General features: G+C 48.4%; 1 protein-coding gene across 12 annotated transcripts in view; it reads left to right on the top strand.

Moving 5' to 3' along the window:
• COL6A3 (collagen type VI alpha 3 chain) overlaps positions 1 to 15,749 on the top strand; it is a 56,313-nt gene extending 40,564 nt beyond the window's left edge. For 7 of the 12 annotated variants that reach the window (XM_080600132.1, XM_080600128.1, XM_080600138.1 and 4 more), the window contains 17 exons: positions 59 to 109; positions 411 to 446; positions 552 to 614; positions 741 to 803; positions 1,738 to 1,770; positions 1,868 to 1,916; positions 2,192 to 2,685; positions 3,305 to 3,404; positions 3,911 to 4,609; positions 5,622 to 5,724; positions 6,369 to 6,649; positions 6,980 to 7,240; positions 8,958 to 9,032; positions 10,969 to 11,148; positions 11,261 to 11,311; positions 15,027 to 15,197; positions 15,327 to 15,749. In XM_080600132.1, coding sequence (XP_080456258.1) covers positions 59 to 109; positions 411 to 446; positions 552 to 614; positions 741 to 803; positions 1,738 to 1,770; positions 1,868 to 1,916; positions 2,192 to 2,685; positions 3,305 to 3,404; positions 3,911 to 4,609; positions 5,622 to 5,724; positions 6,369 to 6,649; positions 6,980 to 7,240; positions 8,958 to 9,032; positions 10,969 to 11,148; positions 11,261 to 11,311; positions 15,027 to 15,197; positions 15,327 to 15,367 — 2,751 coding nt within the window. In that variant the 3' untranslated portion in view covers positions 15,368 to 15,749. The remainder of the gene's footprint in view (positions 1 to 58; positions 110 to 410; positions 447 to 551; positions 615 to 740; positions 804 to 1,737; positions 1,771 to 1,867; positions 1,917 to 2,191; positions 2,686 to 3,304; positions 3,405 to 3,910; positions 4,610 to 5,621; positions 5,725 to 6,368; positions 6,650 to 6,979; positions 7,241 to 8,957; positions 9,033 to 10,968; positions 11,149 to 11,260; positions 11,312 to 15,026; positions 15,198 to 15,326) is intronic. The other 5 variants (XM_080600133.1, XM_080600134.1, XM_080600135.1 and 2 more) reach the window with 5 other exon arrangements.
• The last annotated feature ends 102 nt before the right edge of the window (positions 15,750 to 15,851 follow it).

A 15,851-nucleotide genomic window follows, 5' to 3' on the forward strand; every position in this document is an offset into this window, starting at 1 on the left:
GTCGCTTTAAGCCAGTCACGTATGACTGCATACTAATGCCATTGCTTTCCCATTTTAGGGTGATGATGGCCGAGATGGAATTGGTGGCCCGGGTCCCCAGGGCAGAAAGGTATGTGTCTGCTCAGCACGGCCATCTACCAACATGAGTTGTCACGGGCAAGGAACTAGCTTTATGCACGTGGACAAGGGCAGAGCCTAGGTGAACTCAGAGAGGCTCCATTCAGGGACAAAAATTATCCCTGAGTGTAGCCTGGTGAGAAAATCAGGCAAGACTCTTCAAATCCATCCCCTCTGCCTTTGTCCTGGTTATGCCTCTGTATATCATCTCCAAGGAGGAGGTTAATCTGTCTGCATTATCAGGTTAATTTTCCAAAACCCTGTATTCAAATAAACCCTTATGTTTCTTTCAGGGAGAACGTGGCTTCATAGGCTACCCAGGCCCCAAGGTACGGTGCAGCCCATGAACTAAGCGTTCATTTTCCAAACAATGTCTCCATGACCTAAGGACTTGTACAGATTTAGAGCTACCTTTTCTGTTTTTCCCCACCCAGGGTGGACCTGGTGACAGAGGTGGTGCTGGAGGCCCTGGCCCTAAAGGAAACAGAGGCCGCAGAGTAAGTTTGTGGCACATTTTTTCCCCTGTACATGAATGGCCTGAAAGATTTGTACTTCTCCTCCCCTAGCTCCTGCAAGTCCTCCTGCAGACACTCATGGGGAGGACTTCTCTGTTCTCTTTCTAGGGAAATGCTGGAGATCCTGGGACACCTGGCCAGAAAGGAGAGATTGGATACCCTGGACCATCTGTAAGTGCTTATTTTATTGCGGGGGAAGCCTCTGGCTTTTCCCCCGGAGAGCCTCCTGGCTGCCTCTCTGAGAAACACAGTGGTCCCTGTGGGTGCCAGGAGTTGAAAATCATGCCCACTTCTATCTCCTGCTAACTGCACCTTGGCTAAAATCCTTTTTACTTTATGATCCACTTAGAACTTCCTCCTAGGAAGATGTCAGATCTTAATTTTCTAAGAAAAGCAGTAAGTACTTCTTCATGGAAGAAATCTGTTTCCCTAGCACCCTAGAGGCCAAGATGACTTGGCTTGCCTTGCTCATGAACTTACAGCATCTTGAATGCCCCTTTTGACTTTGGCCTCAGCTAGGTTTACTCCTCACCCTCCTGCTGTTGGAGGTGTGTTATCAGGGTGTTCACCAAATGGGCCTCTTGACTAAGGGCCAAAAGTGATTTATCCCCACTGTAGGTGGCATCCTGCAGAGATAATGCTCCTTCTTTGTGTCACTTCCTGACCTTGTGTCACATCCCTCAGTGCTGTCAGGATGGACGGAGGCAAGGAGAGAAACCTTGGCTGTCTCACCCCAGTCTGCAGCCCTTGTCTGGGCTTAATTTTTCAAAACTGTCCCTGTGCCCGTAGCCATCATAAGGTGGGTGTGAAATCCCCTGGGTAACTGGGAACTTCAGAGGCATTGACCCTTCAAGGAGGTACGCGTCTCACTCTACAGCCAATGTGGGGAGAGTGACATTTCTGGCATGAAGGATCTGACTGGCAATCTAGCACAATTAATAAGGAAGGAAGAAAATAGTTCTCCCTGTTCCAGGAAACCAAACTGAAAACAGGCAGGTTTTCCCTTAACTTCTTCATGATCTGTGGTTAAACAGTCATTCCAACTGGGTTCATGGGACACCCTGAAAATACACTTTGCACAATTATTATTTTTTGTTTTTAACAGGGACTTAAAGGTGACAAAGGACGAACCTTAAGTGTAAGTGTAGCATTGTTTCTGTCTTAGTTTGAAATATTATTTTGTTGTTTGTTTTTTTTTTTCCCTTTCTAACAATCTTTCATTGTATTTTCTAAAGCAATGTGATCTTGTGCAGAACATCAAAGACAAATGCCGTGAGTACATCAGTGCCTTGCTAATACCCCATTGCTACCCTTGTCTGACAGTCATGTTACATAAATGGCACTGACTGAACTGATTTTTTATTCCCCCCCACCCCTTTCTTTTCCACAGCTTGCTGCTATGGTAAGTCACCTTCAGTACATTAAATCTCGATGTGATTGTATGCCAAAATTGTTGTTCTGCCCATGTATGTGGTATGAATGATTGACTTCCACTGAGGATGTTTGGACCCTGACAATTGTCTGGGGCACGTTTTGTTCCCAACACATGTTTCTGGCAGGTCCCAAGGAGTGCCCTGTCTTCCCAACTGAGCTGGCCTTCGCTATCGACACCTCCTCAGGCGTTGGGAGGGATGTTTTCAACAGGATGAAGCAAACCGTGCTCAGGGTGGTCAACAACTTAACCATTGCTGAAAGCAACTGCCCCCGGGGTGCGCGGGTGGCCCTGGTCACCTACAACAACGAGGTCACCACGGAGATCCGCTTTGCTGACGCCAGGAAGAAATCAACCCTTCTCCAGCAGATCCAAAACTTCCAGGCAACCCTCACCACAAAGCCACGCAGCCTCGAGACAGCCATGTCTTTTGTGGCCAGGAATACCTTCAAGCGTGCCCGAAGTGGGTTCCTAATGAGGAAGGTGGCAGTCTTTTTCAGCAACGGGGAGACGAGAGCCTCCCCACAGCTCAACGACGCCGTGCTGAAGCTCTATGATGCTGGGGTCATTCCTGTGTTCCTCACCAGCAGGCAGGATGCGGCTCTCGAGAGAGCTCTGGAGGTTAGAGCCGTTCACCTTTTCTTTCCTTTTCTGCTTATGACCCCATCCCAGTTCCCTGGGAGATCAATGGCTTTTATCTGTTGGCTGCTGGTTGGCTTCTACAGGCCTGCTTAGTGGTGAGAAAGCACTGCTGTGCAAATGCATCCAGCATGTCTATTAGGAGAGAAATCCAAAATGCCTGGTGCAAAGCACTAGTGATGTTCCAACGAGCCAGTTGGTTCCCAGACCATGGCTCCAGTGTGCCAAGGGTGGTATGAAATAGAAGAAAAGAAGGTCCCCACTGTGAGAAAGATCTGACCGATGAAAGGCAAAGTGTGGGAAGTTAGAAGTGCGGTAGCATCTTTAGTAGAGGGAGAGCTGAGGTACAGAGACTTAAAGCACCAAAAATACTCAGCATATCAAGCACTGGTTCAAGTGTTTGAACCTTTTGGTGGGACTTTTTAGGTCTAAACTAGTCCCATTAACTGACGTCAAGTGTATTAGGCTCCTCCAAAAAACAGCATGCTGGGTAGAGAAAATCCCTTAGAGTTGTCCACAAGATTGCCCTCCCCTACTTTGAGCTGAAAATAACCCAAGGCAGCATTACTAACACCATGTTTTTTTGTTTGCATCTAACCAGATCAACAACACAGCAGTTGGACATGCAATTGTTCTTCCAGCCAGTGGCAGCCAGCTGAATGAAACTATCCGGAGGCTCTTGACTTGTCACGTTTGTCTGGGTAAAGCATCCAATTTCCCCTCTAGACTGTGCCAGATCCTTCTGGTTGCGCAGCAGTTGGTTGTCAGTGGTGCAGAAGGGAAGCCCAGTGGGAATTCAGCCCTTTTGTTGCTGAAGACAAGGGATTTGTACTCTTGGGTTGAGCAGAAAACATTGGCTTTGTGAATGAGGCTCACTGTTCAGTATGGGTGTTCTCCACATTGTGAAGAGAAGCTCTGTTTTTGGCCTGTTACCATTCTGACAGCCCAAATACTAATAGTTCTAAAATATGGCCTTCTGCCATTTATGACGGAGAGCTTCTGGGATGTCTTTGGACAAAAGAGCACATGAAAAAATACTATGTGCACAACTAAATGTATTTTGGGATGAAATGATTTGTTATCGCGTAATGGAATGGTGAATATACATGGCTTGATAGTGTTTCATATGAAACAACAGATTTTAATAGTGACAAGGGAGGGTTATCTTTGGTTCCTCCAAGTGAAACCTGCTGTATTTCTTCCCTAGATGTGTGTGAACCTGATCCCATCTGTGGTTATGGTAGTCAGAGGCCTGTGTTCAGAGATAGACGAGCAGCCCCGACAGATGTAGACATTGACGTAGCCTTCATCATCGATAGCTCGGAGTCCACCACACCTCTACAGTTCAACGAAATGAGGAAGTACATTTCCCACCTCATAAGTAACATGGAAATCAGCTCTGAGCCAAAAATATCTCATCACCACGCAAGAGTGGCAGTTCTCCAGCAAGCTCCTTATGAACACGAAACCAACTCAAGCTTCCCACCAGTGAGAACAGAGTTTTCACTAACTGATTATGGATCCAAAGAGAAGATTATTAATTACTTAAACAATCAAATGACCCAGCTCTACGGCACAATGGCTATGGGAAATGCAATCGAACACACGATGGCTCATATTTTTGAAAGTGCACCAAACCCTCGGGATCTAAAAGTCATAGTTCTGATGATAACTGGAAAAATGAAAAAAGCAGAACTTGACTACTTGCAGAAGGCTGTAATTTCTGCAAAATGCAAAGGGTACTTCTTTGTTGTCTTGGGCGTTGGCAGGAAGGTGGATGTCAAGAATATCTACAGCCTAGCTAGTGAGCCACATGATGTGTTCTTCAAGTTGGTTGACAAACCAGGAGAGCTTCATGAAGAGACCTTACTCCGCTTTGGGAGACTGCTGCCATCTTTTATCAGAAGTAAGTAAAACATCCTGCAGCCAAAATGTTACAGAAGGAGCAATGTATGACCTCAGTGTGCCAGGCTGGGCACACCTGCCTGTTTGTTGGGTGGGCTCTGGCATGACCACCTCTTTGGGCAGTGGGTCCCATTGAAGTGATAGTCTCCTTTCATATGTTCTGTACTGTCTGGTCTATTTTGTTGCTGCTCATAGGTCCCTCTAGTTGAATCTGTCTATTTTTGGGGGTCTCTTTGGCCTCCCCATCCCATCCCATGCACCCTTTCAGTCTGTTGATCCATCAGAGTCTGTAAATAGGGTCTGGTTCTGCTGGGGCTCGTGGTCCTCTGCAGACCATCAGCCTGCTAGCACTCCACCCCTGAGCTCCCTGAGCACCCAACAAATCCTTCTTCCCAGTTTCAGCTTAAATGTCATGTCCAGCAGGCATTTGACTAGCTCAGGCAGAGATCTGGAGTTGCTCTATGCCGATTTAGGACCAGACGAGCAGGATTCTTTGCTCAGGGATAAACAACATCAGCATGTTTGGGATGTGCAGACTACCTTGAAAATCTGAATCTCAGCTCGTCTTGCAGTAGAATAAGAAGCCAATGTATGCACATCTTTCCCTGCAGATAAATATTTAGGTTTGCTCATTTTGATTTCTCCATTTTTTTCCAGATTTTTCCAGTACTGCTTACAGGGGTCTTGGAAACTTCCAACTCTCAGAAAAATGCTGTGTGGTTGGAAGTGTTTTGCTATGAGAATGCTGTTTACATGCGACAGGCTAAGACATAAAGCACTCTAGTATCTTGTAGTTACTGCTCTCATGTTTGTGTGTTGGAATAACAAATCTCCCTGCCCAGGATGCTGCACGGACCACACCAAACATCAAGAGATAATCCATAGCTTTTAACAGGAGCAAGCAAAGAGAGAAGAGCTTTTTTTATTCAGAAAGAAATATACATAGAGCACTGTTGGTAGGTGACCACTGTCCTCAACACCAGTGTTTAATGGCAGCCTCTCTCCCTCTCTAGGCGACTTTGCTTTCTACCTGTCTCCAGAAATAAGGAAGCAGTGTGAGTGGCTCCAGAACGATCAGCTAGCCAAGAGCCCTGGACATGCTGGACATAAAGCAGTGTAAGTAGTGGTTTGTCTGCAAGAGGATGAGCTGTTCTAACAGCCTGTATCAAAAGAACAAGAGATTTATCTACTAGGAAAAGCAGACAAGTGCACACATTTTAAATTTGTATTAAACGTCATGTTTATTTACATATGAAGGATATGAAGGAGCCATATGCTATTGTCATCAGGCAGGTCAGGATTTCCAGAAATAATTATTAAACTGGGCTTTTCAACTCAAAGAACTGTTTTCAGAGGTTGGTCTGCCATGGACTCTCTGATGTTCAGGATCTACCATAGAATATACCCTTGTACTTTATAAACATAAGTGAAAGCTTATGTCACCAAGCCCCACTCATTGCTGGCACATGTCCTAGCTTTGAAGGTCGAGTCCCTTGGAATGAGGCAAGCTGCAGAAGTGTCTGTCTGCTGAATTCACTCCAATGGGTGCTGTGCAGGCAGATCTGTGCCCGTAGTGACAGGCAGTGCTCTCCTGTGTTTTCCTGCAGTGTTTTCATTGCTTGGTTGTGAACTTACCCAAAGCTGACAGACTATTGACCTCAGGGGGGTTATTACCACTGGTTTCTATGTTAGCTCCCCCAGACTTCCAAAATTCTGCTTATTTAGCACTTCAGACAAATCAGCTGCTTTTGCTCCGATAGGTACGCGGCACCCAACGTGACCATAAGCCAAACTGTAAGCACCAGCACCACGCTAAGTACCAGCACCAAGCCTGCTGCCAGCACCAACACCCGTGCCAGGACCACCACTGCCAGCACCACGGCCCAGACCAGAGCCACAGCCCGGACCACCACGAGCACCACGGTGCAGATGAACACCACCGCGCAGAGCGCAGCAAGCACGGCGGCCAACACCAAGGCCACCAGCCGCACCACAGCGAGCACCACGGCTGCAGCAGCAAGCGGCAGGAGAAGACAAGGCGGTACGTGAAAGGCTGTCCCCATGCGAGCCGTGCCTCTCCTTTGTCTGAGCTTCTCTGTGCCGTAGTGAGTTGTATCTTTTCTTCCTCCCTGGGAGGATGATCCTGATGGGAAATCATCATTGGGAGGACAAGTATTGTGCTTGCAGAAAGAAATTTTTAGGGGCAGAACTGGAAATCTGAGCTGGGGTGGGGTTGTTGAGGCTTTGTCAACATCTGTGTTGCAAAGTTTGCCCAAAGACCAGGTCAGTTCCTGCAGCGCTGAGACACCTTTCCTTGAGACCTTTCCTCTCCACATCCTTGCTCAGTGCTTCTTCTGATTCTGAATTGCAGCAAAGACGAGCGACATCCAGATCACGGATGTCACCGAGAACAGCGCCAGGCTGCGCTGGGCCAGCCCCGAGCCACACAACGCCTACGTATTTGATCTCTCCATCACCTTGGCACACGACCATTCTCTTGTGCTGAAACAAAACCTTACCGGCACTGAACGTGTCATCGGAGGCCTCCGAGGTGGACAGAAATACCTCGTAGTCATCACTGGCTACCTGAAATCCCAACCCAAAGTAACCTACACAGGCACATTCAGCACAAGTAAGTACCTCTTGGCGAAAACAAACATTTATTTTTTTCACATTAAGATACTGGACACACAAAAAAAAAATGGAAAAATGTGTAAGGGATGGGGAACGATTCAGTACCAGTGATCCCAGCCCTGTCAGTGCTCAGTTGTGTCACTGCATGTCTGGTATCCTTTGTCCCAGCGGCAGGACCTGGCTGTGAAACGCCTTGGATGTGTTTCTTTGGCAAATTCAAGTTGACACTTCGGTGGTGTAAAATTGACCCAGACTGTGGGAAAATTAAAGCCAGTTCCAGAGGGGTGTTTGTCTCATTGTGCGTGCAGAAGGCTTTGCACAATGGGTCTTGGTGGGGTCCAGACAGCATTGCAGTAATTAATAATAGGAGTCAAACTGGGTTAAAACAGAGTAAATTCAGTCCAGCATGATTACAAAATAAGCAAGAAAAGCTGTTTCTCCGACAGCTATTTCCATAGCCACCTCTCTGCTTTGCATACTACAATATCCAAAAAAGGCATAGAGAAGGGATTAAATGGTGGGTTTAGTCTTTTGGGAATCCAAGCTCCATGTGCAGAGATCACATGTGAAACTCACCAAACCCTTTGGCATGGCCAAAACTTGCTATATAAGACAAAGCCAAAGAATTTTTTATTATTATTTTTTTTTAATAGCTTGGCGTAGAGGCGCCTTGGCTGGCTGGTGTGGTAAAGTTTGTGCTGGTGCTGCCAGTGGTTCATCTGGCTCATTCTGGCACTTTGGAGCCTCCTCCAGTGCCCGTGGGGAGTCTTTCCAATGGCTTCAGCACGTTTGGATCAGGTCTGAAGGCTCTTACCTTCGTGAGCAATAAATGTGCCCACAAAAATGTTGTGAAAATACAACAGTTTGTAGAAGGAACATTTGCTTGTGCTGACTTAGAGCCCTCGGTGCCCAGCGAAGCTGCATTTCCTATAGCGTACATCTCAAATGGGAACAGATTGGGCAGGCAGTGGTGCCCAGCCCCATGCAAAGGGTATGGTGCAATCAGGCAGGGTGTGCTGCGATATGAACCATGATCTGCTTTCCATCCCAAGGGATTTTATCCCCCTCAGTGACAATCCTCAACTACAGTTCCCAGAGGGCTGTGAGGCTGTGATGGCAGGAGTGTGTCACAGCTTCTCTAAAAGCCTTTATGCAATGCACAAATCCTTGAAGGCTGCAGGAGAGCAGGAGAAGATCCATCATGGCCTCTTTGTTCACCTGGAGCATGCTGTGGTTTTCTGCCTTCTCTAAGACTGGAGGAGCAAAGCTAATCTGGCTACAGTAAGGCCATGGCTGCTTCTCCAGAGCCCCTGTGCGGGCCCATGCTGTGGGGAGAGCCGTGGCCACCAAAAGCAGAGCCTGGTGGGTTCCCTCCGTAGCCACTAAGAGCCCGACCAAGCGCTGCTGTCGGCTGGGGCGAGCAATACGAACCGTCCCGGCGTGGCCAGGCAGCAGTGGATTACTCATCCTGCCAGCTGCGTCCAATAAACATTTCTGAAAAACGTATGTGCTGGGGTAAACAGATCCGGGCCTGACTCCTGCAGCTTGTGTGTCCCCTGCTCCCCGTGCTGGAGCTGGGGCCAGGGGGGTTGTTTACGGCTGTGCCTTGGCTTGCCGGTGGGGCCGGCCCCACTCCTGCCCGTGGTGGGGCTCCCCGGGGGTGTTGTTGCAGGATCTGGTTGCTCTTGGCTTACAGCTCCTTCTGTCCTCCCCAGAGACCCCGGCGCAGACCAAGGTGTCCCTGGCCAACATGATGATGAACGCTGAGCCACTGGAAGAGCCTGAGAGCGGTGAGTAGTGGGGCTGGGGGACTCTGGTGGGACCCCCATGGAGATCCTGGCTGTTGGCACTGGTCTTTCCCCTTGCCGGATCCCAAACCTGGACCTTTGCAGAGCAAGTGTAGCCCCGCTAGGACCAAGGAATCTGGATGACAGCCTTGGCTCCCTGTCTGAGACCTCAGCCCCACGCAGGTTCCAGAGCCTGCAGAAGGCCCTGAGATCTTCATGGAGGACTCAGACCAGGTCCCGTCATCAGGAGATGAGACAGTTCCCAGGTGCCGGCCTCTCCCCAGGGACACGCTGTGCCCCATGGCCCACCCAGTGCACAGAGATGTAGCTGTAGACGTGAAACATGCTCCTGCTTGCCCCATCTCTCCTGACTTACCACAAAGAATAGGCCTTGGCTCCCTCATTTAACACACAAGGCCTTCACCGACAGCCAGTGTCCAACCCTTGGATTTGGCCTGCTGACAGCGTCCCACCAGGTTACTCCCTGCCATCAGCGGCTCATCACAGTAAACCACTAATGAGCAAGCTGTCAGATCCTACTCTGCTGATAATCACATTAACATTCATTAGTAACCCATAATCACTGTAACTGTTAAAGCATTGTCTCATGGCATTCGTTGACACCAGGCTCCTTACATCTGCCCTATAATGCACAGTCATACTCTCTACATGCCCTTCCGCCACAGATCTGGAAAGGTCTGTAGCCTCCATAAAGCCATCACTGTCACCAATCTGGATGTGGATCTGGCATCTAAGACTCATCCCTCAACCCCATATATTCACCTTTTTTTTTTTTTTTTTTTTGCTTGTATATGGCTGATTTTCTTCATAAGGAGCTTGGGGAGCTGGGCATGAAATGCGCTGAGCAGCAGGTGGAGGTCTGGGATGGGTCTCAAATTACTGGTGGAGCAGGGAACATCTTATCTCATTTCATCTCATCTGCATCTTGGCACTTGTTCCGCCACTGCTATGATGCTCTGAGTGGCTCCTGCTGCAAGGTGTCACCCATGCGTGGTGGCACTGTCCCCTGGCTTGTCCCCTCAAAGCGACTCTCACCCCTCCATGGCTTTGCTTAACCTCTTATCTGCCTGCCCTGTGGAGAAAAGGTGTAGCTCTGTGTGGGTCTGTCAATGCAAAACCTCTCCATCTCGGCTCCTTTCGTGACCCGTTTGCAGCAAATGCCTCTGCCCAAGGATTTATGGCACCTGGCAGTAGGGGGAAAACATTTCAGGAAGGCCTCCAAGGATGGTGCTGTTAATCTGCTGTTTTTCAGCAGGCTGAGGATATTAAACAGAGCAGGGCACTGGGGACAGGTCGTTTAACTGAGTCTTCTCTAGTTCTCTGTGCAACAGGAGAAACCTGTGCATAAATCTAACAGACCTCGGAGGAAGCCCAGGATTCTGGCATCCTTATATAGGCAAAGCAGCTGCTCGCAGGGATGGCCTTTGCTAATAAAAACTCTGGGATTTGGGCCTCAAGTTATCATTTCTGGGCAGGAAAGGAACACATGTTTAAATCCCCATCAAGCCCTAAAGCCTACCAGGTGTGGCTTGCCTTTAAAGATAAAGTAAGCACACTTAAGAACTAAAGTTAGAGCCAAGCAAAGAGCTTTGGAAGCAGACGGGGGGAGTTGTGTGAAGGCCCAATCCTGCCTGCACCACCCCAGTGCAGGGGCTTGGGGACATGCTGGGTTGGTGCTTAGCAAGGGGGGGACCGGAAATCATGCGTCGACGAAATTCTGTGAGACCCACATTGGGCCGGAGCATCAGATGCCAGCCCAGCCACCTGCATGGGCTGATCTGGCCCCCTTGGCTTCTGGTGTTTTTAAATGCTTCATTTCTTTTATTATTATTATTTTTTTCCCTTTCCTGGATCTCTTTCCTTTTTCAGCTTTTAACCCTTTCGGGATCATTTAACCTTTGCACCTTTTGACATGCAGATTTGGCAGACCCTTGCTTGCTGGACTTTGACATGGGCATGCAGTGCAAGGACTATCAGGTTGTGTGGTTCTTTGACTACAAACACAAGATCTGCAGCCAGGGTTGGTATGGTGGCTGCGCTGGTAATGCCAATAGATTTGAGACCGAAGCTGAGTGCATTAGCAAATGCTTGAAACCATGTAAGTACCACGTGGGGATTAATCCTTTCGCATTGTATCGTGTTTTCAAATAATCTTTGCATCAGAGAGAAAACATCATTTAAAAACCAAACCCACACACTTTTTCCTCCAGCAGCAGCTGAGAAAGCCAAGCAGCCACCCCTTGAGAAAAGATTATCGTCAGGTAACACATACATAAAATAACCATAAAACAAAGCAAATCCATTACTTCACCATCATCATTTCATAGCATGCATCTGAGCTTGTCCAGCACAAGATCACCAGCAGCACAGACTTGGTTTTCATCTGCTCCTTGACCTGACCATGCCCCGCCACCTGCTTTGCATGAGCAAGTTGCCTGCATGCCTTCTCTCACCCCAGGGGCTGTCATATTTGCACGATCCGAGTGCAAACCACAGCTAGCAGCAAAATCAAGTGCAGGATTTCGGGAGAAGCATGCGGTCACTGACCTGCAGGTCCCAAAGCAGTTCGTGTGGCATGACTCAGCACTGCGCCCTTGCCACGATGCAAACTACAAATGCTTCCCTGCCTGCATACAAAACACTTCACGTAGAAAATGACTCCACGTGGCATGGGTCTTGCGTGCAGATGTTTTCCTTTCGCAGCAAAAGAAAAAAAATGAAGCTGAGGAAGGAGCCCATGGGAAAATGGCAATGAACTCCTCTTCTGGAGGCGTTTCTAACCTCCTGGGTTTCAGGAGCTGGGAAGAAAGCAGGGACTCGCAATCGCTTGTGTTGGCTAAGCAGGGATGGGATGGGAACCTGACCACAGCAAAGCCCTGCTATCATAGCAGCTTTCTTCTCTTGGTATTTCAGGGCATTTTGCAAAGAAATAGGGGAAACCCAGGAGCAAAGCGAGCTCTGGTACCGAGGGCAGGGCTTTAATCCTGTTAGAAAAAGCCCCCTCCCACCCATTTCTTGTGTGGATTTTAGGCTCCTTAAATCAGACTTGGGCATTAGATGATTCTGTGATTCTTGCCCCTGGCCATGGTGCAGCCTCGGTCCAGCTTTTCCACCCCCAGGAACCTGAGGCAGCAGCTGCTCCAAAAGGAGATTGCACAGTGCTACGGACAGGCATCGTGGACAAATTTGGCTGCAGTCCGGGGGCTTTTTGGAAGGAAGAGGAATCAGCACACGGCTTGTGCAGAAACCTGTGGCATCAATCTGGACCGGGGTTTCACCCTGACGGAGCGGGGAAGCCTCGCTGATGTGCTTTTCTCCGGAGGGCACGCCTTTCCGCTAGCCCCGGCCCCTCGTCCAGCCCCTTCTGATCATCATCACATGCCTTGATGATGTTTCCAGCAACTGTTGTTCAGGCTAAATTGATATTTCACGAACTTGGCGCCATTCTGCCCTGGGCAGAGAGTCAAGAAAAGCAACCGAGGGGCCCTGGAGGGATGCTTGTGTCTCTGCCCGCCCCGCCAGGGTCCCCCCGCTCCATTCACCGCTTTCTCCCTCTTCTCTTTTTGGTTTCTGCTAAACCAGAGCTTGAATCCACTGTGGAAAAGGAGACACAGGAGCTTGCAGCTCAGCTTTTAAAATGCTGGGTGTTGGGCTGGGCTCTCGGTTCAGCCCATTGCAAGGACTGGAGCCAGGTGCAGTGCTGAGAAATGCCTTGGCCTCCCAAACCTCAGGGCTCTTTGGGTGTGCTCCAGACCCATCTCCCCCTGGGAACCCCTTTAAATGCTCTGATAACCTTTATTTACTGCGATTTATAGCTTTTTATATTTTTTTTACCATGACAAAATTAAATGTAAGTGCAGCTGAGGAGCCCAGACACGTTTTCTCTGCAGGATGAATTAAAAACCTCACTCGTGTGGCACCACCCCGCATGGTGTGAATATTAGGACAGGCAAACTGAAGGTTATGATTCAAGGGATTTTTTTTTTTTCAGCTACCATAGCGCAGCAGCTTTCCTGAAGCCAGCAAATCAGATCTGCCTCGGAAGTATTTGTTGAATTTCCCAGTGCCTTGGCTGATCCCGAGAGTCACTGCAACTCACAAAGGGGACAGCAGGGTCTAAATGCTGGGTTGCCCAGATCCTGTGGTGCAGATAGAAAATGCCTTATCACTCCAGAAGCTGTATGTTTTCTGGATGGTTGGCTTCATGAGACGGTGCACAGGGTTTGGAGCAATAGTCCTTGTGTTTGCATCTGCTGGCTTTTGGTATTCTGGAATGACAGGAAAGAAGAGAGGAGGATTTTTAAAAAAATTGAACCCCAAAGGCAAAGAGCTTGCCAAAGGGATGGGGAAGCTTTTGGCTGCAGGAGCCTGATAGGAGAGCTTGAATCGGAAGGTCAATATTGATTTCAAATTCCTAGGAAAAGCAGAAATTTAAAAAAAAAAAAAAAGACTTCAACAAGCTGCTTTTAGAGCAGAACAAACAAAACCGTCAGCAGGCAAGGGGGTCCCTTCCAACACTTCTCTCCCGGAAGGGCACGTTCCCAGCCCCTACCCCAAACCTCCGCCACCACTTGGGTTTGACCTGCTTGGCCCCACACTCACAGAATGCAAAAAAAAGGGAAAATGCAATCAGAACGAGCAGGGAGGTTTTAGGCAGGGCCTGTCTGTCCCTGGAGTCTGGTCAGTGTAGGGTCCATGACACCGATTTCTGCCTTCCCCTGTCCTGCTGGCTACAGCATTCCTGGGCGCTGGGCAGCCGCCAGCACCGGCCGCAATTTCCTCCAAAGCAAACCTGCCACCAGCGTTTTCTTATTTCCTAGGATTTGCTGCCAGACCTACTTTCTAGTTGGGATTTCAGGGATAATCTTCTGTGCTCTTCTTCCTGTGAATACTTTAAAAGGGTTTAGCAAGCCTTTCCTCGCATCAGACCCCAAAGAAACTTGCATGCAAATGCACCCTTTGGTATGAATATACCAAATATATCTCTATACTCTATATCTCTATACTCTTCCATACGTCCACTTGTGGATATTTGGGACCCTGTTTCTGGTAGGACAGAGTACCTTGATTTCTGAAACGTGGCCTGTAGCACGTTACAAAGGGCAGAGTCCTAAGACGAGGTTATCACAAGGCAATTTCAAGACATGGATTTCCTGACCACTCATTGCTGGTGTACTCTGCGCATCTTTCCGTTTGGAAAAAAAAAAAAAAAGAAAGAAAAAAAGGTAAGAGGCTGCTGGACCCCAGCAGCTTGAAGCAGAGCCTCTGACAAATGGAAGCAATAAGCATGGTATCAGAAATTTCGGGGCCCTGCTTGGCCCAGGTCTATGGTAACAAGTTTTTTTTTCCAGGAAGAAATGTGATGGGTGATGTGGGCTGTGCTGAGGGCAGATATCACAAAATGCTTTTCCATCTCCCTGTGCAGCCTTGTTTATAAACAGTTTGTTTTTTTTTTTAAAGTTGTCAATTTAATTTAATTTAACACATCCAGGTGCTTTGTTATTTTGTCCACCACTTTTCCAGTAAGAGTACTGGGATGCTGCGGGGCAGCACGCGGTAGGTCCAGGAGCATCTTCACACAGAAGATTCTTCTTTTCAGGGACGGCCACTATTTTTAATTGGAAAATGATGGTGAAAATAAATACTTTTTCCCTTGCAAACCAGTTGACGCCCGCCAACTCATTTCCTGCAAATCCAGGGGATTTGCAGCACACGTCCTTCTCGCTGCCTTTGCTCCATCCCAGCGTGGATGCATGCATCCCCTGGGGCTCAGCGCTGGGCACAGACACCCAAAACCCTTCTCTTTGCAAACCTCAAGACCGGGTTTAGTCTCAGGAGACCAGGCAAAGCCTAGGCTGTGGTTGCCCTTTCTGACCTCGCATGCCAGCCCTGCTCTCAGGCATTTCGCAAACACCGTGCTTAGCCCAGGACCCCAGACCTCTTGCTGACCGTTGGTGCTCCTGCTTTTCTCTGCAGCCACGGATATCTGCCGGCTGCAGAAGGAAGAGGGGACCTGCAGGGACTTCGTGCTGAAGTGGTACTACGACCCCAAGACCAAGAGCTGCGCCAGGTTCTGGTATGGCGGCTGTGGGGGCAACGAGAACCGATTTAACACGCAGAAAGAATGTGAAAAAGTTTGCGTCCCTGGTAAGCACCCACGTGTGTCCTCGAGGCCTCAGGTAGTCCCGAGTGGTTGCAGCAAGTCCTGACAGCCACCCTTGTCCTTCCCCAGCATCCCAACCTTATCTATTTTCTTTCTCCACCAAACCTTCTCAGGCAACATTAACCCTGGCGTGGTGACGACGATAGGAACATAGAGCCAGCGACCTGCCAACACATACCTCTGGGACAGCCAGGAGCATCAGCCGTCGCCACCTTATCCCCATAGAAGCTAAGGGTATAGACTACCTTGCACTGTACTATTTCATGCTTTTAACTTCCAAAGCAAACCTTGAAGAAAGTGTTTTGCTACATGACCTATCAATATGGTGCTAAACTGTTTGTGGACTGAGTGCTACACGTGCCCGGGTTGTATTGTATAGCTTCAACATTGCGAAGTATTTACCTGATTGCAGATTGTTACTGTGTCTGAACACGTTTCCAAATTACCCTTTCTTTCCAATTCTGGAAGGCTGCCTATCTAAGGCAAGGCAAAAGTCAGCAAATTAAAAAAAAAGAAAAAAAGAAAAAAAAAAGAAATCATAATAACTTCACTGCAACTGTTACATGCTTGCTTTTATCATTTTCATAACTGAGCATAACTTTACATGGAAAGCCTTCGAGTAAGAGAGTAGCTAATTC

The sequence above is a fragment of the Anser brachyrhynchus genome (assembly GCF_964034855.1).
Source record: "Anser brachyrhynchus genome assembly, chromosome: 7".
Taxonomy (NCBI): Eukaryota; Metazoa; Chordata; class Aves; order Anseriformes; family Anatidae; genus Anser; species Anser brachyrhynchus.